The sequence below is a fragment of the Micromys minutus genome (genome assembly GCF_963924665.1).
Source record: "Micromys minutus genome assembly, chromosome: 11".
Lineage (NCBI taxonomy): Eukaryota > Metazoa > Chordata > Mammalia > Rodentia > Muridae > Micromys > Micromys minutus.
In genome coordinates this window covers 13,902,222-13,923,098 of record NC_137980.1, presented here as the reverse complement: position 1 = coordinate 13,923,098, position 20,877 = coordinate 13,902,222, and the positions used below count along the sequence as shown (strand labels likewise).

At 45.0% G+C, this 20,877-nt stretch overlaps 1 protein-coding gene across 2 annotated transcripts in view; it reads left to right on the top strand.

Annotated features, from left to right (window-relative positions):
* Positions 1-20,877, top strand: part of RASGRF2 (Ras protein specific guanine nucleotide releasing factor 2) — a gene marked incomplete at its 5' end in the record, with an annotated part of 201,360 nt that overhangs the window by 160,678 nt on the left and 19,805 nt on the right. For both annotated transcript variants that reach the window (XM_080925252.1, XM_080925251.1), the window contains one exon: positions 14,175-14,278. In XM_080925252.1, the coding sequence (XP_080781378.1) occupies positions 14,175-14,278 (104 nt within the window). The remainder of the gene's footprint in view (positions 1-14,174; positions 14,279-20,877) is intronic.

The following is a 20,877-nucleotide window of genomic DNA, read 5'->3' as shown; positions in this document are numbered from 1 at the left end:
TGATTGTAGATGCTCATTGTCAGAATTCATAAAAGTGATCTGAGCCTTAGATAGGTCAAGAACTCAATCCAATTCCTTCTTGGGTTCATTCCATAACTGCTTTGTTCTTCTTACTGAGGGAGACAATTAGAAGCACATAGAACTATTGTCATTTCTGATACCAAGGCTCTCATAGCATTGAAAATTATCTTGGTGGTGACAGAATTGATCACATTGAGTAAATAGGGCTCTTGTCACAGCTGGTGCTGAGATCTGTGAATTTGGTTGGATTTTCTCAGAGAGAATTTCAGAGGAAAGGAGAGGAAGCTCTTGTAAGTAGAACAAGTTCTTACGAGTGACCACAGTATGGAATGTGGCTTATTTTAGTTAGGGTTTATGAGCCCTAACTGTAAACGGACGCCATGAACTAGACAACTCTTATAAAGGACATTTAATCAGGGCTGGTTTACAGGTTCAGAGGTTCAGTCCATTATCATCAAGGTGGAAACACGGCAACTTCTAGGCAGGCATGGCACAGGAGGAGCTGAGTTCTACATCTTCATCCATAGGAAGCCAGTAGCAGACTGTCTTCCAGGTGGCTAGGAAGAAGGTCTCAAAGCCCACCCCTACAGTGAACACATCCTCCAAGGCAACACCTCCTAATAGTGCCATTTCCTGGGCCAAGCATATTCAAGCCACCACACCATAATCCATGTCTTCAGATTCAAAGAGCCAGTTCTGGTCATTTTAGCATGAAATCAGCTATGTACTCCTGAGCAGGACATGCTATTAACAAGTCAAGCTTTTAATCATTTGCTAAGTTTCTTGAGCACGTCATAGCTGGAGAGGACCTCTTGATACTCAAGTGGAAATTATACAGATGTTTTAGAAGTCAGGCTTCCTTCTATACAACACAGTCTAGGGCTAGTACATTTGGATGGAATTTGCTATTATAACAAAATGCCAAGGCTTGCTAGGCAACTGCCTCTGGCATCCGACAAGAATGGCACCTCTTGGTTTTGCAGTGCAAACATTGTGTCACAGGCTGGGTTGCTAGGCATTTGACACTGGGCAGTTGCTTCCTGTTATCCATAACAGTTGGTGTCAGGGAAGAAAGTAGCTAATTCCTAGGGAAGATGGTTGTTACAGAGAACTAGGTACCTAGGAAGAAAGACTGGAGGAGGAGGCTTCCCACTCAGATCGCGGGAATAACTTGTGAACAGCATGCAGAACTAGCCACCTCTGCTCAGGACAGGGAGGAGTGAGGCGAAGGAGCAGGGAGCCTGGGAATTTGAGCATCACTGTATGAAGCAAGCTGTTGACATTGTGATGATACAGACTTAACTTCTACTGCTGCCCTGTGACTCCCACACCAGGATGCTTCAGTGCTGTGGAGGGTTCCGCCCTCTGTGACTATGCCTGCCAGACACAATGGTTGCTGTGACAGATAAGAGCCCCACTGTACTGATTTATTTCATTCGGAACCTGAATTGTAGGAAGGCCTGGAAAATACAAGTTTTAGAGTTGAGTACTTGAAGCCTGGAGTGCATATCATCCATCGTATGTGTGAAAGAAGACTGAGTTCCTTGCAGAAGCAGACATCAAATACTAATAGCTATTAGATAATCATAATCATAATCCGTGAACTCTTAAGGACTGGTACCTTCAGTTTGGTATCTGGCCAAGACCTTTTAACCCACAGGTCTCCTGACCTCAAAATAACGACAGAGTTCTAGATTTGAATTTGAGAGAAAAGCATGAAGGCCATCTTCCTATGAGATGCTGCATCCCCCTCCTTCCCTGGGTTACAGCCCCCCCCCACTCCACCCCACCCCACACACACATTATTCAGATCTCTACTCCAAGAGGCTAGTTTGCTCTTGGAAAGTTATTTTTTTAACTCGACTACACTTATTCGCTATAATTAAATTGCGTATTAAAGTCTTTGCCCTCCAAACTGATTAAAATTGGGAATCAGTATGTTTTAGGAATGATGAAGTTTAACAGTAAATATGGCTTATTAATTCATAGTTATATAAATCAAATACTTTGATTTGGTAGGAAAATTGTAAAAGAAAAAAAAAATGTCTGGTAGACTGCCAAATCATTTCTAGACAGTTGAATCATTTCTTGGGAAGTTAACTAGAAAATACTTGCAGAATTTGTGGTTTATGAAAGGGCTCTGTTGTCTAATGAATAGTGACGGCAACAGAGACTTAGTGAGCGGACTCCTTGGGACACTTTCTGGAGCCTCCTGGCCTTTGCACAACAGTTAGTGCTGTGTTGATGCACAGGGCCTGTGTCCTGGGGAAGGATGATGAAAACTCTTTACAGGTAGAGTTCTCTGTCCATGAAGGAAAGGTGTAGTGTGAGCACAAAAGAACAGTGAAGCTCTCAACTAGCTGTGCTTACGAAGTTCTAGCCATCTATGTTGAAGGTTTGCAGCAGTAAGCATTGAGCAGCCATTTGCCATTGAAGTGGTGCAAGTCTGTACCTGATACTGTAGCACTCTGTGGATACGTGGAAATGGACAACAGTCAATCTGCCACTAAACAGGGTGGGAGAACAGCCGGAGGATGAGGCCAGGGTGACCCTGCCCTTGCGTGAAGGGAGTTTCTCTAGGATTGTTGGCTTCTCAGCTCTGCACAAGCACATATTCAGAGTTTTCAGAGGCTGAGTTGAAAGCACTTTCACAGTATCCTGTGGTTACAGCCCCTGGGGATGAGGGGATGGGGAGAAGTGTGGTAAATTCCAAAGCAGGGAGGTTCGGGGACCTCCTTCCTGACTCAGGAAATGCCAAGTATTCCAATAAATAAAACCAGTCAAGTGAAAACAAACAAACAAAAAAACACCCAGAAGGTTTTAAAAAAATTAAAGCAATGAAATCAATTGGCTGAGCTCTACTGTGTGTAGGGCAGAATCTGTTTGAAAGGAGCTAATATCACCCATTCTCAATTCTATACCCATTATTGTGCTGGGACACTCCCTCTCTTCAAAGCCAACCTGCATGAGTAGAGTGGACATCTGTTAACTTGCTTGGGTCATATGAGAAACAGCTTCCCCATCGCCATCCTGCCCTATACCATGACCTGATACTGTCCAACAAATCTCATAGTCTTTAAACTTTACACACAAGAGATGTGATTTTAGTCTATTTCCACCAAGGGACCCTACATAATCCCATGGATGTAGCTGGATGTATGGAATCAGTATTGTTTGGCTATCTTAGATGTACCCACTGCCTAAGTGCCTAAATATCTGCCTACAGTGTCCTTAGGAAAACCTAGGGGAAGCAGGAAACACACATATGCCCCTGTTGTTCATGAAGGAGTCACAGTAAGTGGGAGGCCTCTATAAGCAGATAAAAGAGATCTGAGAAAATTGAGGTGCTACAAGATGAACAGGACAAGGGGAAAAGGCAAGGAGAGTACAGACCCATGGCCAGAGGCTGGGCACTACTCAAAAGGAAACGAAGAAAGAGACCTCAGAGGCACCTGGACAGCTCTTCTTGTGTAAAGAGGAAACTGAGCTGCTGGGAGGAAAAGATTTTTCCTAATGCTAACAGACACTCAAAGATCTCCCAAGAACTTCCAAGACACTCAAAGAAAATTTCCAAATCATTCTTCCGGCCATGTCTTCCTGCAGTCCCCAGAGGTGAGGGACAACTGTGAGGATGAACCTGAAGACATTAAAGGAAGGAGAGCTAAGCACACACCGTTAATCCCATCACTGGGGAAGCAGAGGCAGCTGAATCTCTGCGTTTAAGGCCAGCCTGGTCTGCAGAGTCCTGGGATAGCCATCAATATACAGAGAAACCCTGTCTTGAACCCCTCCCCACCAAAAGGCAGGAGAACTAAGGCCTCCCCTGTGTCCTGCTAGAGATGATGTCAATCTTCTGGCCATGGTGGTGGTGAAGTCTGCTGAGCATGGGAAAATGGAGTGGGAGGCACCATGCAGGTTAGCCCGTTGTGTCTGGGGATAAGGTGGTCCAAAGCTGTTGGATTCATTGGGTTTAAGGAATCTGAAGTGTCCAAGGATGTCTTCCCAGAAGAAATTTTTATTTCTACAGTGAGAGCATTGGTTTGTCACATGTATGTATGTCCAGCAGCCATTTATCCAGGGCCCGTCTTGTGGCCAGGGGACTAGGAGTTAGTTCAGTGGTAATTAATGTGTGTACTCAGCCCCTCCTGTCTATGGCCATTCTGGGAATGACAGCGCCCAGCCAGAGCCACTGTCTGCTCCTTATGAACAGGCACCTAGGTGGGGTGTCAGTAGGAAGAACTGATATCATAATCTTGCTTCTCATTCTGCTAACTGTCACCTCTGGTGGCTAAAGGACTTCTGTGAGCCTTAGTTTCTTTGTCTATAAAGAATGAGGAATACATTTGTGAACTCAAGGAAAACAAAAGGTGCTATACTAAAAGATTTTTAATCCATTTTAAACTCAGTGTATAGTCGCTCCTTTGGGAATCTTAAAGCATTTTTTTTTCAAAAATATCTATAAAAGCAATTGAGTTGACTGTTTTTGTTACTGATTTCTTGAGAGATGAAAGCAATGATGTATTGATTACCACATAGTCCGTGTATTTCTTTATCACAAATACTGGCAGACCTGCTGAGGTTCTTTTCCTCCGTTTGTTCTTGCTCTGCCTACCTCTCTAGAGGTGGTGATGAGATGGACTACAGTCTGGTGAAACAGCTCAATTTATTCAGAGCATCAGACAGTTTATCCTCTGGGTGTTAAGAAGAATCCCATGAGTAAAGTGTCCAATCACAAGGGCAAGCCGCCCGTGGCAGGCAAGCTGAACATGGTGAAAACGTGTTTTTCCACGAAGGCATAACAGCAAATACCAATAGCCAGTTGTGGTGAAGGATCTGAAGGAAACTCACTCCTATTGGATACACCTGGAAGGGGCCCCGAAACTCATTCCAGGACCAGTTCTGCGCTTAGAAGTAACAGAGGTCACAGATTTCTAGTTTCTCACGAAGACTCAGCTCAGAATTCTCACACATACTTGGACCATGTTCCAACATTGCTACATGTTCAAACATGTACTCATGGAACTCGAGGGAGGGGGAACCTCAGATTAACACAAGTAAGAATTTTAAAACTGAAGGATAAGAACACACTTATACAAGGTTTAACAAAAGCAGATAAAGCCACAGTCTGAAGTATATTTACTGTTCCATTACTGTGTTCTTAACAGACATCTCAAAGCTGCTCTTTCAATGTATTATAAAGTTATACTTTGGTTGACACCTTACCTTCTGTAGACCTGCATTAAAATGATGATCTTATAGAAGATGGACAATGTGGTTTGTCAGCAAAATGTAAGGCCGTGCTTGAGGGCTTCTAATACACAAATGACCCCTGTCTTCAGCAGAAGCTACCAGAACAGTGACCCAGTGCATGTTGGGAACTGTTCTTGTAGGGCTATTAAGATGTTCTTCAGTTTGCTAGCTGGAAATGAGAGCAGATTAGAGAAAAGAGACAGATAGAAATGTCATTTCAGACCTTGCATAAGTGAAATGAGGTCTGAACCCAGAACGACTATATATATATATATATATATATATATATATATATATATAAAATAGTAATTTGCTTTCTCCTGCTCCCTGCGTTGTGTAGGGTTTTCAGTCCCTTGTCAGCCAAGGACAGCTGACAGTGCATTAAAATGGCCTTAACTGTATATTCGTTGATGGTTCCCATAGCAAGTGCTCACCCTCTTCCAGTCATCATCTCTGAAGACTGTCACCCACAGATTGCTGTTACACTAATGTTCAGCATGGCACATGTGCACACCCCCTGCTTGTCTTCATTGACCTGTTTCCTTCAATTTATTAGATAGTGACATGACACATATTACTGCTTCGTGCTTAGAAAGATATTCTGTACATATTCTATGGAGAAGGAGCATTAATTCGAAGGTCGTACAGTAAGGGAGTAGAAGGTGGGCACCTTGCTCATCTCTGTGGCCTGGAGTTTTCTATCTTTAACTGCCTGGAAAACTACCTCCATCCCCACCAGAAATAGAAACCTCCTGAGTGCGAGGAATCTGTCTCCCCTGCATACAGTGCTGTGCAGTTTGTGGAATGCAGCAGGTTCCCTAAAGATAACGACCTAACCATGGAATTACACCTAGAAGACTAGGAGGACAGAGAATTTGTGATAGTTGTCATACATAGGAACTGGAGCTGTGGTGCACAGGAGCTGTAGTTGTGCACAGTAGCTCTAGATGTAGTGGACAGGAGCTGTAGTTGTGCACAGCAGTTGTAGTTATGCTGGACAGGAGCTGTAGTTGTGGTGGACAGGAGCTGTAGTTGTACACAGCAGTTGTAGTTGTGCACAGCAGCTGTAGATGTAAACAGCAGCTATAGATGTGGTGCACAGGAGCTGTAGTTGTGGTGCACATGAGCTGTAATTGTGCACAGGAGCTGTAGATGTGCACAGCAGCTGTAGTTGTGGTACACAGGAGCTGTAGATGTGATACATATGAATTATAGCTGTGGTGTGTGTGAGCTATAGGGATGGTGCACATGTATCGCTGTAGTATGTTGCATTTTATAAAATGGGAATCAGGATATGTTTGATAAAGCCAGGTACAGTGAGGGTACCGGGTCATGCCCATGCTGAGGCATTCCTTCCCCATGAGGTACCAGCCATATGATGGATATATATGGAATAGACTTTATTTGGGGAACTGGAAAGGGAGTTGAGAAGGGAGTAGAGGCATAGAAACACACAGAGAGAGGGGGAGGGAGAGGGAGAGGGAGACATAGGAGGAGAAGGAGGAGGAAGAGAAGAGGAGGAGGAGAGACCAGCCAGGAACACATGGAGAGGGGTAAAGTGAGGGGGGAAATGGATCAAGGAGAGAAGAGAGTCAGAGAGAATAAGAGAGTGAGGAAGGGGCAAACAGCCCCTTTTATAGTAAGCCAGACCTACCTGGATATTGCAAGATAACTGCTGGGGAGAGCCCAGAAGGAGTGCTAGCATGGTATACAGGAGCTAGAGCTGTGCACGGGAGCTGTAGATGTGCACAGGAACTGTAGTTGTGCACAGGAGCTGTAGATGTGCACAGAAGCTGTAGATGTGCACAGGAGCTATAGATGTGCGCATGAGCTGTTGATGTGCACAGGAGCTGTAGATGTGCACAGGAGCTGTAGATGTGCACAGAAGCTCTAGATGTGCACAGGGTTGTAGATGTGCACAGGAGCTGTAGATGTGCATAGGAACTGTAGATGTGCACAGGAACTGTAGTTGTGCACAATAGCTATAGATGTGCACAGGAGCTGTAGATGTGCACAGGAGCTGTAGATGTGCACAGAAGCTCTAGATGTGCACAGGGTTGTAGATGTGCACAGGAGCTGTAGATGTGCACAGAAGCTGTAGATGTGCATAGGAACTGTAGATGTGCACAGGAACTGTAGTTGTGCACAATAGCTATAGATGTGCACAGGAGCTGTAGATGTGCACAGGAGCTGTAGATGTGCACAGAAGCTCTAGATGTGCACGGGAACTGTAGTTGTGCACAGGAGCTGTAGATGTGCACAGAAGCTGTAGATGTGCATAGGAACTGTAGATGTGCACAGGAACTGTAGTTGTGCACAATAGCTATAGATGTGCACGGGAGCTGTAGATGTGCACGGGAGCTGTAGATGTGCACGGGAGCTGTATATGTGCACGGGAACTGTAGTTGTGCACAGAAGCTGTAGATGTGCACAGGAACTGTAGATGTGCACAGGAGCAGTAGATGTGCACAAGAGCTGTAGATGTGCACAGGAGCTGTAGATGTGCACAGGAGCAGTAGATGTGCACAGGAGCTGTAGATGTGCACAGAAGCTCTAGATGTGCACAGGGTTGTAGATGTGCACAGGAGCTGTAGATGTGCACAGAAGCTCTAGATGTGCACAGGGTTGTAGATGTGCACAAGAGCTGTAGATGTGCACAGGAGCTGTAGATGTGCACAAGAGCTGTAGATGTGCACAGGAACTGTAGATGTGCACAGGAGCTGTAGATGTGCCCAGGGACTGTAGATGTGCAAGGGAACTGTAGCTGTGCACAAGAACTGTAGATATGCACAGGAGCTGTAGATGTGCACAGAAACTGTAGATGTGCACAGGAGCTGTAGATGTGCACAGGAGCTGTAGATGTGCACAGGAGCTGTAGCTCTGCACGGGAACTGTAGTTGTTCACAGGAGCTATAAATGTGCACAGGAGTTGTAGATGTGCACAGCAACTGTAGTTGTGCACAGGAGCTGTAGATGTGCACAGGAGTTGTAGATGTGCATAGGAGCTGTAGATGTGCACAGGAGCTGTAGATGTTCATAGTAACTGTAGTTTTGTACAGGAACTGTAGTTGTGCACAGAAGCTCTAGATGTGCACAGGGTTGTAGATGTGCACAGGAGCTGTAGATGTGCAGAGGAGCTGTAGATGTGCACAGGAACTGTAGATGTGCACAGGAACTGTAGTTGTGCACAATAGCTATAGGTGTGCACAGGAGCTGTAGATGTGCACAAAAACTGTAGATGTGCACAGGAGCTGTAGATGTGCACAGGAACCACAGCTGTGGTGTGTTTGTTCTATAGCTGTGGTATACAGGAGCTATAGATATGACGCATAGGAGCTGGAGCTGGGGCGTGTGGGTGGGGGCTATGGCTGGTGTACAGAAGCTACAGTTGTCATGTACAGGCGCTATAGTTATGTCATATAGGAAAAATAGTTACAGTACACAGTAACTGCAGCTACAATATCCTGTGTGGAGCTCAGTCATAGAATGGTGACATGAGACACAGGAATAGGGAAATCTAACATGCTAAGTGTTAAAGGGTGTGATCACTGAGTGGGAAAATCAAAGGGCAGAGAGCTTTAGAGTTTCTCTCTGAAGAGCTCTGGCCACGGCTGTCCCTGTGAGTGAGTGAAGTTGGAGGGAAAGAAGTGTAAATCTGAGATTGGGTCTGTTTCTTGAGACAGAAGAATGTGCTATTAATATGGAAATAGCCCTAGTTGTCTTGGAAAAACACTTTGGGGAGTTTTGAAGAGCGTGGCATGCATAGAAAACCCACAAGAGAAGGCCGTGACGGTGACAGAGAGAGATGCAGGAGAAGATGCTGGTCTCGGGTATGGACACAACCTCCCACGACTCCTGAAAATTAACGCAGATTGTTTAAACATAGACCTACTGATCATCCAGTCCTATTACTTGTTTTATCATTTAACCTACTCTAGGAGCTATATGTTATGACTCATGACACAGACACATAGACACGCATGCATGTACAGAAACATGCACATATTTGCACACACATGCATACCCAACACACAGGCTCATACCAACATCATGCACACATACACATGTGCATGTGTACATATACATATACATGTAGACATGCACACACATGTGCAAATACACATGCAGGCCCACATGCATGCTTTCACATGCACATATTTCTCACACACGGGGCACTTACATACACACACGTGTGCATAATTCACTCACACACATACATAAATATATATATATATATATACACTCATACACAATACACATGCACACATGTACACCTATATACCCATGCACACACACACACACACACACACACACACACACATGCTCAAGTTCTCTAAAGAGTACTCATCTCCATTAAGGACAACACACGCAGACAGACCTCATCTTCATTTCTTTAATTCTGGTCACAGTGCATTAATCTGGTTTCAGTCTCCATTAATGGGTCATATGAAGTTTTAAGAATGTTAAAGAAACAAACAAAGGCCAACAAAACACTGGTCTATATATGTATCAATATATCCTTATATGGCAATTATGATTTGGGGGAAAGAGCACACTATATTTGGTTTGCTTGTGTTATGTTACTATTGGTTGTGTTACTGTTTATAATACTGAATTACAGGACATTTTCATATAAGTGTATATTGTATGTTGAACATATTCCTTCCAATAACCCCCTACTGAACCCTTTCATTTCCCATCCAGTCTTTCCCCAGGGTTACTACAGTATGTTGCAGACTTTTCAGAGGACTTTATGACCAAGAGGCTAGATTTCTGTTGAAAAGTTTTTTTTTTTTTTGTTGTTGTTGTTTTTTTTTTTAACCAAATGACCCCTTTTCACTGTAATCAGCAAAGTCTCTGCCCTCAAAACTGGGCCAAGTGTGATCTTGAAAAATTTAGTCATCAGTGTTCCAGGACTGACGAAGGGGGAGGGGAGCTCGGTGTGGATTCTGGTAAGTCACCCACACTTCAGAAGATGGTCCCATACCCAGGATTATGGAGAGAAAGAGAGGTGGGGAGAGGGAGAAGGAGAGGGAGGGGAAGGGGAAGGGGAGGGGAGACAGAGAGAGAGAGAACAAAAAACACATTGAAGACAGAAGAATCTGGAAAGTTAGGGGAAGGGATGGAGGATGGTTGAAATACAGTGATTAAAATTTTCAAATAACCAATACAAATACATTTCTAAATAAGTTGGCTTACAGATTTGTGAAGAAGACATAAGACTAAAGCTCTGGCTCCAGGCAATGAGATATGACTAGTGTGTTCTGGATAGATCTAAGCTCAAAGACACAGTTAGCTCCAGGACCTTTGTCAATTTGCAATGCCTCTCTCCTATTGCTTCTCTGTAAGCAGCGACAGCCTCTCTCCTATGCAGTGGCTCTTCTTGTAAAAGAAGCCACATTACTTAGGATTCTACACACGGAGACTGGTCATGTGATCAACAACTTTTACTGTCCTTGGGTGTCAGAGTTACATTGCCGGCTATTCATGTTCCCCTGTGTCTGTTTGTGGCAGCAGCCCAGAGGCACTCTTGTAAACCATGCAGATCAGTGTACGAGCCTTTACAGGTTTTTGTCAAACACACACCTTTAAGAGGATTCTGGATTTTAAAGGAACCAATTCCACCAGTACCATTGATACTGCAGGAAATATTATGTCCATTTGTGTGAAGTGGAAAATGACACCTCACTCATTAATGTTTTCCTTAGTTCATTAAGAGTCATTTCCTTTGTTGAGATTATTGTCATGATCCTAATGCTGTTTGTTATTCACCAAGCACAAGTTCACCAGAAACAGTTCATTCTCTGTGTCTGCCTGTTTGTCTGTTTGTCTCTGTGTGTGTGTCTGTGTCTGTCTGTCTGCCTGTCTCTCTCTGTGTCTGTCTGTCTGCCTGTCTCTCTGTGTGTGTCTGTCTGTGTCCTGTCTGTCTGTCTCTGTTTCTGTCTCTCTCTGTGTGTGTATGTGTGTATATCTGTGTTCTTCTATCTTTGTCCTTGATAAGGTTTCTCTGTGTGTCCCTGGCTGCTCTGGAACTTGCTCTATAGACCAGGCTAGCTTCAAACTCAAAGATCCACCTGCCTTTGCCTCCTAAGGGCTGGGCTTGAAGGCTTCCTAGGCTGTGAGGAGCTAACTCCATCACCTTCCCTGACAAAATTGATGACTGCTGTAGTTGGGTGATCCCTGTCCACATTTAAAGAGGAGAAAAAGAAGGACGTCAACGCCTTACAAGTTTACAGACTTACCCCTCAGTTAACTCTTCAGCTTTGAAGACTATTCTACCCATCATTTGGTCAACTGTTCTTCCATTCGTATCAGAGACGGTGAATATTTAGTATGGTTTCAGTATTAGGAATTTAGTTTCTTCACTAAATACACATTTAGCCTGAGTTCTGGGCTCACTACTCACTGCTCTAGACAAGATTTGAGGTCAAGGTTCTCTAAGAGACCCTGATTAAAAACTAAGGTGAAAAGTAGTAGAGAAGGGCATCTGTGCCAAACTCTACAGATATAGATGTATAAGTGCACACACACACACACACACACACACACACACACACACTGCATACACCATACACATACACACACAGAGATGCATACACTCCAATAATAAAATAAAAATAAATAATAATACACTGTACTGTATATTCCATATGCTGCAGAAAATTTTGAGCTCAGCAAAAAATATACCAAGTCCTCATCTCCATGAAGAGCAAAAATATTTTTGAGAAAACTACACAGATAAGTCTACCACTGTGTGCTGGGTGTTACAGGGTCACTGTGTTATTATGGGGTGTGGAAGGAGTGGTGTCTTGCAGTGACTGAAGGCCGGGGTGTGTTGCTTGCTTCAGTATTGAGCAGTATACAAAAAGGTCTAGGGATCATGAAGAACTAAAGGGTGGAGCGATGGAAAACTAGTTAGAAATGTGTGGTTTCAGAAAAGGCTAAGTGGGTAAAACCACGAGAGCCCTGTAGTCTGCTTTGAGTCTATGACAAGAACTGTTGAAAGGCCTTAAACACTGGTTTGACACATCCAATTTGTCCTTTGAAAAGGTCTTTTGGGCTCCTGGGATTCCAGACTTGAAGAGGCAAGAACAGAATAGAGCAGATAGGGCTGCTTGTACTATCTAGGGAGAGACAGGTAGGTTCCAGGCTTCCCTCCATGATAAATGGTGTTTCTTTACTGGGATTACTGACCAGACAGCACAGAGTTTGGAGAAAGACCTTGGACTTTCTTTTTGAGCATTTTGTGCTGTGGTATGTTTGAATATCTAACAGGAAAGTGTGAAGAGAGATTGGACACCAGGGTCGGAATCTCAGAGATGAAACCCGAGGATGTAAACATGTGAATCATGCATTGTAGGTCAGAAGAACACTTCTGAGGGTGTGATTGCGGACAGTTTCTTGGCTGTATAGACACGGAGCCTATTGATGACCTTAGCAGAGCCTGTCTTGGTGATGGGTAAGAGGAGGTGAGAGGCTCAGAGTGACAAGTGGAGACAGGAAGAGACCAGGAGATAGATTCAGTGAGTGTAGACAGCCCTGCAAAGACGAGTCGCTGCTGCAGTTCTGGAGCTTGATCCCTGGGTATTAAACATATTAACAAGTGGTTCACCGTGAAACTACCTCCAGCCCAAGATCTACCCGTTCTTCAGGGAAATAGATTGCTTAATTATTATTGGATCACACAATAGTTTTAGAAATGGAGTCAGTGTGAAGTACTAAATGTTTTATTGATAACAAAAAGGTGACTAAGATGGTGGCATGGCAGCACAGAGGGGCTCACAGACACTGGGCCAGACCTGGGGACTCACAGACACTGGGCCAGACCTGGGGACTCACAGACACTGGGCCAGGCCTGGGGACTCACAGACACTGGGCCAGACCTGGGGACTCACAGACACTGGGCCAGGCCTGGGGACTCACAGACACTGGGCCAGACCTGGGGACTCACAGACACTGGGCCAGGCCTGGGGACTCACAGACACTGGGCCAGGCCTGGGAATAAAGTTTGGAGGTAGAAATTTTGCCCAGTATGTATAAAGCCCAAGGTCACTATACTTGCCCACCCCACAAAAAGACACCAGAGAAATACTGAATTGCTATCATGGCTGACATTTGAACTAAACCCTTGACACTGATTAGCTAGCAAATGTAATTTCACAACAACATGAGGCAGAAACATGAGGAACATTGGAGGCCAGTTGCCAAAGAAATGACATCATTTACAAAACTTGAGGACAGCTGCTTCAAACGAGGCGGTCCTTTCATTTCAAATTATTTTCTCAACAATGACATAAATATTATCTATTTATGGAGCATAAAAGAGATGCTTTTACACATTTACATTGTGGAGGGATTCAAACCTGTCCTCAGATCTATCATTTCCTGTGCCTACAAGGTTTCTGAGGTGAGAACACTTGGAATCCATGCTTTTAACAACGTGCAAACACTTCTTCAAGCATCGGTCATACTGTTTGTGTGTGGATCAGCCATAGGACATTTGCCTCACCTGCAAGACCACCTCCATCTCCCAAGAGGATTGGCTCCGTGATCACTCTGTGGCAAAGCAATAATCCACACTACAGTCCCTTTGTTAATGCTCCCTCTTGGCTTTGTATGCGGATCGTGAGAAGGATAAAGGGAAGTGTCATTAGCGGAGTGCTCGCCCTCCTTGGTGGCCTTTAATAATTATGTGTGCATTATTCATGCGATTGCACCTGTGCTTGCAGGGGCTGATGGGAGAGCAAAATAAGTAAGTGAAATCTGCAGGTCTGAAGCCGCTTTCCCTCCCTGCCCCATGTAGCATTTTGTGAGTTTCGTTAAGAGGAGTCCTAAAATAAATGACCTTTCCCAATCCCTGGGGACTGGCCCTAACTGGAGCATGTGTTTCTTTCCCTCCGAAGGATTTAACAACGAGAGAACGTGTGACAAGGAATTCATCATACGGAGAACGGCCACCAATCGAGTCCTGAATGTCCTGCGCCACTGGGTCTCAAAGCATGCACAGGTGTGTCCGAAGTTCCAGCAAGTACTTTCAACGAGTTTATGTTTCATTTAGCTTTGCAAGTTATTACACATGTAAACTGTCTCCTGACACACTGTGGTTAGAACCCTTGGGATTTAGAATCCAAGGAGGGACGATGTATGAGCAAAAGCCCAGGTCCACCTGCACAACACACGCAACTCCACTCCTCCCCCTGGGTATCTGCAGCCACAGTGAAAGTGTAGGGTCAAGGTGGAGGGAGTCGAAGGAACCTTTGGTGACACTTCCTAGGCTTAGACAGACCAGGTGTGGACAGGCCAGGTATGGACAGGTCAGGTGTGGACAGGCCAGGTGTGGACAGGTCAGGTGTGGACAGGCCAGGTGTGGACAGGCCAGGTGTGGACTGCACAAGACCATGGTTGCAGCTGAAAGGCCCCAGGTGGGTGGCATCTGCCGGGTTAGCGGAGGCTGGTGTACAGCAGCTGACCAGGCCTGGTTAGAGGCTGCGATGGTGACTGTTGACTCCATTCCTGGTATGGCTTCTTCTCAGAGCCCACGTCACTGGCTGCGTTCAAATAACCCAGCTGTCAAGTTTCTAACTCCATTCAGTCTTCTTACATGAAATTTGTGGCAGGCAAACCCAGAGAGACATATTTATCTGAAAAACAAAAGACTTTTGAATTCATATTGCATTATGTGGTTTCTTCCTTTTTATTGAGCTGTGATTCACATAAACGGTCCTGAGCTTAAGTGTGTGTAGTTCAGTGGTCGCTGTAATAACCAAATCTCCGAAATCCCACCCTGGACAAGACAGAGAGCCCATTCCCTAACAGCTAAGGCAATCCTCCAGCAGGAGGCATGAGTCTGTGTTAACAAGGCTCTCAGCACTGAGGGTGTGGGTGGGACATGGAATAAAGACTGATTTACTCTGAGACCCTTGCTTTGGCATTTACTGGCTCTGTGGCTCAAGAAACCTTTGTCCAGGTTCTAGACTTCTCTAGAAAACTCCAGATAGTGGCAGCTCTTCCTGTGAGTCACAGGGATGATGACATGAGGTGACTCATGTAGTGAGACTGGGCTAGATGGCTACCCTTGGTCTGCACCCTGACCTCAGGTAAGCAGAATCAGCTCTGCAGCTGACTGGCTGCTGCTGAATCCTCAGAGGGCATCTGCTGCCCTTCTGGTCTTTAGGAGATTGGCAGAAATGCTGCCCTTTATCTGTAGCGCCCAGAGTAGTGGCTTCGCACACATGTGGCTGATTGGTCTCCTGTGAGTGGGGCATAGAGGACACATTGAGGTTTTATCACTTAAATTAAAATGAGATCAATCACCACAAGTATAAACCAGAGATCCCCCAGGAAAGGACCCAAGACTGAGACCCGAGTTCTTGCAGCCTTGACACATGGTCTCCAGCCACAGCCATGGTGGAAGCTGAGGGGGAGGGCCCCTCCTTGTGGAGGGAAAAACAAACCTTTACATAATTGCACTGTTATAGTGAGATCACTGGAAAAGATGGAAGCGCCTCCATCTCCCGGAGGGAAAAGACCAGAGTGCCCCCCTGTGTCCTGTGAGATAGGAATGGGTCTGAGTGAGTCACAGACATCAGGGAATCAGGTACTAGGAGGCTTGCTCAAGGATGTCTGGATCAGAGGGGTCCAGATGTAACTGCCTCCCTCCCTCCCTCCCAACTGTTGCTTATTTTGTCAGTGATAGGAGCCTCTTTTAATTTTATTTTTATTTCCTGGCGTCACGCTGCAGAACACAGAACCCGGCGTCTTGTCAGAGCTCAGAGCTCAGAGATACCCTTTGTTCCAGATCTGAAGTGGGGGTTGAAGCAGGTTGAGTACCACACAGTTTTTGGTGTGGGTGGGAGAATGCAATTTGTAAGAAACAGCTGAACAGGCAGCTCCTGTCACCTCTACTGACAGCTCTTGGCCGACTGCCAGCTCTGTCCTATCCCAGGGCTCAGTCCGTCTGTCTATGCCCATTCCTGCTTTTGTCTGTCTGCTTCCGGTACTTTTCCATCCATAGACCCAGCCTACCATCAGCTCCCAAGCAGTGGCTCTGCTCTTATGAGGCAGCCTTGGCATAGGGATGTCTAACCACTGAGCTCTCTACAGGATAAGGATGTCTGTCTTCGGGCCTCTCTGTCTTGCAAGAGTGCTCCCTGTCTTGAGTCTCCTGAAGATGCCTAGGAATTTATCCCCCCCCAACCCCCACTTTCCACCACAGGCAGATGCTTTCATTCCCAGGGGAACTGCATACTGTGCCCTGAACAAAAGAGGAAGCTTTGGCTGCTTTAGCACAATCAAGAGGCCAGCTTGAGGTTTGCTGTTTTAGTTATGATATGGAGTCAGGTCTTTTATGAAGTTCATTTTAAATTCTTTACTTAGAATGTAGCCTCTCTGTGGGGATACATTTTTTTTTTTTTTTTTTTTTTTTGGTAACAAACTTGTAATTTTACAAATGCCTCCAAATCTTCTATTGTTCTCTGTTCGTCAGTCACTGTTCTAAGTTCTTGGGGATAAATCATTGCCCCCTGCTTTTCCCTTCTGATGAGGAAAAGGCAGATATATTCATTCACCCAGCTCTGCTGAAGGGGACACTGTGGCTCAGAGTTCATGTTTTTCCTGTGATTACATGGAAAGCCACAGTCTCCACCCATGCCTCCTGAATATGCTGTCTGTGCTCCCAAACCTTGACCCAACAGCCTCTCCATCATTCTAATCAACTCTTGGGGCATTGCAAGCTAGGAGTATGAAACAGGAAACCCCACTTCTGATCTAAATACCATGTTGACATTTGCAATGATTTTTGGTTCTATTTCTAAATATTACCCTAGAAACATGCTCAAGTCTGTTTTCTGTTGTTCAACATGGTTGGGGCTGTGTTCCAGAGGCCCACATTGGAGATCTCTGGTCAGAGACAGTTGGCATTGTTCAGCTAGAAGATACAAGTCCTGGAATTAAAAGCAGGGCCTTGTAGATTGCCTCTCTCCCATTTTTTGTTATTGTCTGATCCATTTACATTAGTCACCTGTCTAGAACCCCGATAGAAAGTACTACCTCTGGAGAAAATCTGCCTAAATCTCTCTTTCTGGTGGTTGTTTTTAACCAGGATGATTTGTAGTTGTTGTTTTAGGCTTAAAGAGGAAGGCTTAGGAACTATCTAATTTCAGGGCTCAGGAGCAAGCAGTATTTCCAAATTCTAATAAGCGAGAGAAGCACATGCAGGTGCCCTGCCTTCCCAGCACCTGCATGTTGACTTGCTCATCAGATGTTGTCCAAAGGGTAAGAGACGGATTGAAATGTAGGCATGTCATATTTCCTGAACCTCACTTTACTTTTCTTTCTTTCTTTTTTAAATTATTTTTAACCCCCCCATGATTTTCTGTCTCTGAGCTTGTGGTTCCTTAATTTGGAGGGGAGGGGCATGGCGATCACGTGGAAATAATTACTGCTTCAATGGGTTCAGCATCAGCCCTGGTCTCAGGCCCCGCTTGCTAGACACCTGGACAGATCCAGGGCGGCTACCACCCAAGAGCACGGTGGTCCAGCAGCGCCATCTTGTGGACAATTAGCTCCACTGAAATGAGACTTTGGAAACACAGCCAAAATCACATTCTGTATGATGCGATGCAGTCAGCCAGCCTTATAGTTATCCCATCTCTGGGTGTTAAAATAAAACAAATCTGAAATGCCTTCCCTCCCTGGTTTATACATCTTTCTTATTAGAAAGAACCCTCTATACTCTTTAAAAGAAACTTTTCGATGACCAAATGTGTATTTTTTTTTTTTTACATTCATTTGTGAATAGCATGGTATCCTGCCAATTCATCAAAGGTTTCAGCTTTAAAAGCAAAAGTAGTGAGATGTCCCGATCCTCAGACTTGGTCACTGCAGAGTCTTGGAGATGAAGATGTAGCTCAGTGGTTAGGAATACTTCCTGCTCCTGCAGAGGGCCAGGGTTGGTCTCCCAGCATCCACCTTGGTGGGTCACAACTATTTGTGACTCCAGTTCCAGAACACCTGGTGATTACAAGACACACACATGGTGCACATACATATATGCAGGCAAAATAGGCATACATATAAAATAAAACAAATCTGAAACAACAATCCAGAAGTCTCCCTGCCTCTCCAAACAAATGGACCAGACCTCAGTTGTCTGTCCCAACCCCGGTGACTCCTGTTCCCCCGAGAGTTTGAGCAGCACAGTTGTTCTTGATCATGTGATGGCTCTTTCCCAGCTGCAGTGCCCCATGCATTACAAGGAATTCGGAGAATGCCCCTGGTCCCCTGTCCCCTCCACAGCCCAGGTGCTGAGGAAGAACTGAATTCATAGACTACTTCCAGGCAGAAACCCAGGCAGGAACAGCAAGCTCGAGGAGAGGGGACCTCACTGTGTGTGTGTATGTCAACCACATTGCATGAGAACCGATATCCAGCTATGACCCTGCGCCTCCCTTCAGACAGCCATCAGCAAATCTTTCACATCATCCTTTAAAGGGGTGCTCAAGCCAGTCTCCCCAAAGTTCAGAAGAGTAAAATAACACCTAAAAAATGTTTTTATTGAAGAATGTTAGATTTGTTCTAACCTCTTACCAATAGCTCAGCAACTATTAGTTGTCTGTATGGGTTTTATTTTGCAAACTACTTAAATTTTTAAATGAGCTTTTCTTGTAGGAGACATGTGTAAGGATCCTGTTAGTTTGTTTTGTTCTTTGGCGGTTTCCTGCTTGGATATGATGTATTTAGACTGCTCTCATCTCGCTCCCTTCCCTTTCCACATCCCAATCCCTACCATGTCTCTTTCTGTGCGCTTGTTCATTTGTTTTGTCTCTGTTCCTCTGGGCTTTACTAGGGCCTTCTGTGTGGCCTTGGGATTGGAACTATCCATTGGAGTCTAGGGCTCTCAGTGTGCGGAACTAAAGACATAGTCCCTCCCCCACCCTCCAGTTCATACTGCCTGTAGGGCTGCAGTAAGGGGTGGAGTCCATGAGCCAACCACGCCCATCCACAGCTCTCTGTTGAAACAGCCTGTCCTGTGCCAGCCCAGGCAGCTGCTGGATTTGTAATAACATAGCTGGCTGTGCTGTGTCTAGAGGCTGGGGCTTCACTGCCCTTCTCCCTCTTTTCCAGCTCCTACATTCTTCCTATCCCCTTCTCTGCAGTGCTCCATGAGCTGAGCTGTGCCAATGGCTTATTTAGGACTGGACCCTCACCTTGTCCTCAGCATCTTACTGAAGCCATGAGTCTAGGAGACTGTTCATATTTGCCATCCAGGGGAACTCTGAACAGCCCCTGTTGAGCCCAGGAGGTATACCAGCCGCTGCTCAAGGTTGCCAGCTAATCACCAATTAGCTCTCAGCAAGGCCTGAGCAGAAGGCTGGTGTCCTTCCCAGTAACCTGCTGCTTATGGTAATCGGATCATTTGCATCATTAGAGTCGCAACTCAGCTACATGAAGACTCACTAATACATATCAAATATTCATTAAGGAAATAGACTCCTGGTGGTTGTGAGCTCCTTTGGCAGTGCACAGAGACTGGAGCAGACAAGGTTGTTAATTGTTTAAAAATACAAATACCTCTCTACCTTGAGATGGGGGAGGGGAGTGAATGAAGACAAAACAGCAGCAGGATATAGCGAGGCACACAGTTTAATGAGGAGCTGCTGGACAACAAATAGGTGACATTTTATGGAAACATGATTTAATATTAATAAGACAGGTATTGTCTTAGATTAGAGTTAGCACTGCTGGGATAAAATGCTATGACCAAAAGCAAGGAAAGGGTCACACTTCTCCATCACTGTTCATCATCAAAGGAAGTCCAGACAGGAATCCAAACAAGGCAGGAACTTGGAGGCAGGAGCTGATGCAGAGGCCATGGAGGCATGCTGCTTACTGGCTTGCTCCTCATAGCTTGCTTAGCCTGCTTTCTTACAGAACCCAGGACCACCACCAAGGTTTGGCACTACCCCCAGTGTACTGGGCCTTCTGCATCGATCACTAATTTTAAAAATGCCCTGCAGGCTTGCGTAGAGCCTCATTTGTGGATGCAGCGTTTCCGTTGAGGTCCTGTCCTCTCAGATGACTCCGGCTTATGTCAGGCTGACATAAAACCATGTAGAACAGGCTTTGTGTGTGCTAACCTCGGGCCCCAGTGGGTTTCCCAAGAGGAAACACTACTAGCAAACAGTCAAGGTGATGTTTTGAGAACAGCTTACTGTTCCTTTTGCCATGGAACAGAAATGTTCTTACACTTACTACAAAGTAGGTTAGATTTTCAAACTGTCTAGAATTGATTAAATTATGGACATTTTGGCCCTAATTTGCTATATGTAGTAAAATTGACTGTTTTCTTTTTATCTAATTGCCATTAGCGATGTTAGTCTTCAACCATTTAAAATGATTCAGAAGGTTAATTCCTCAAAATCATTTTGTTTAATGTTAAAATGTAACTATTATACTGGATCATACAGCTAATAGAATAACAATATGTTATAATAGAATTGCTGTAATAACAGATTCTTGTAGGTAACTGCTCCTAACTGTGCACACAGACTAGTAGCCTACAGAGCGAAGTCCTCCAGTGTAGACCCAGCAGCACTAGCTCATTCT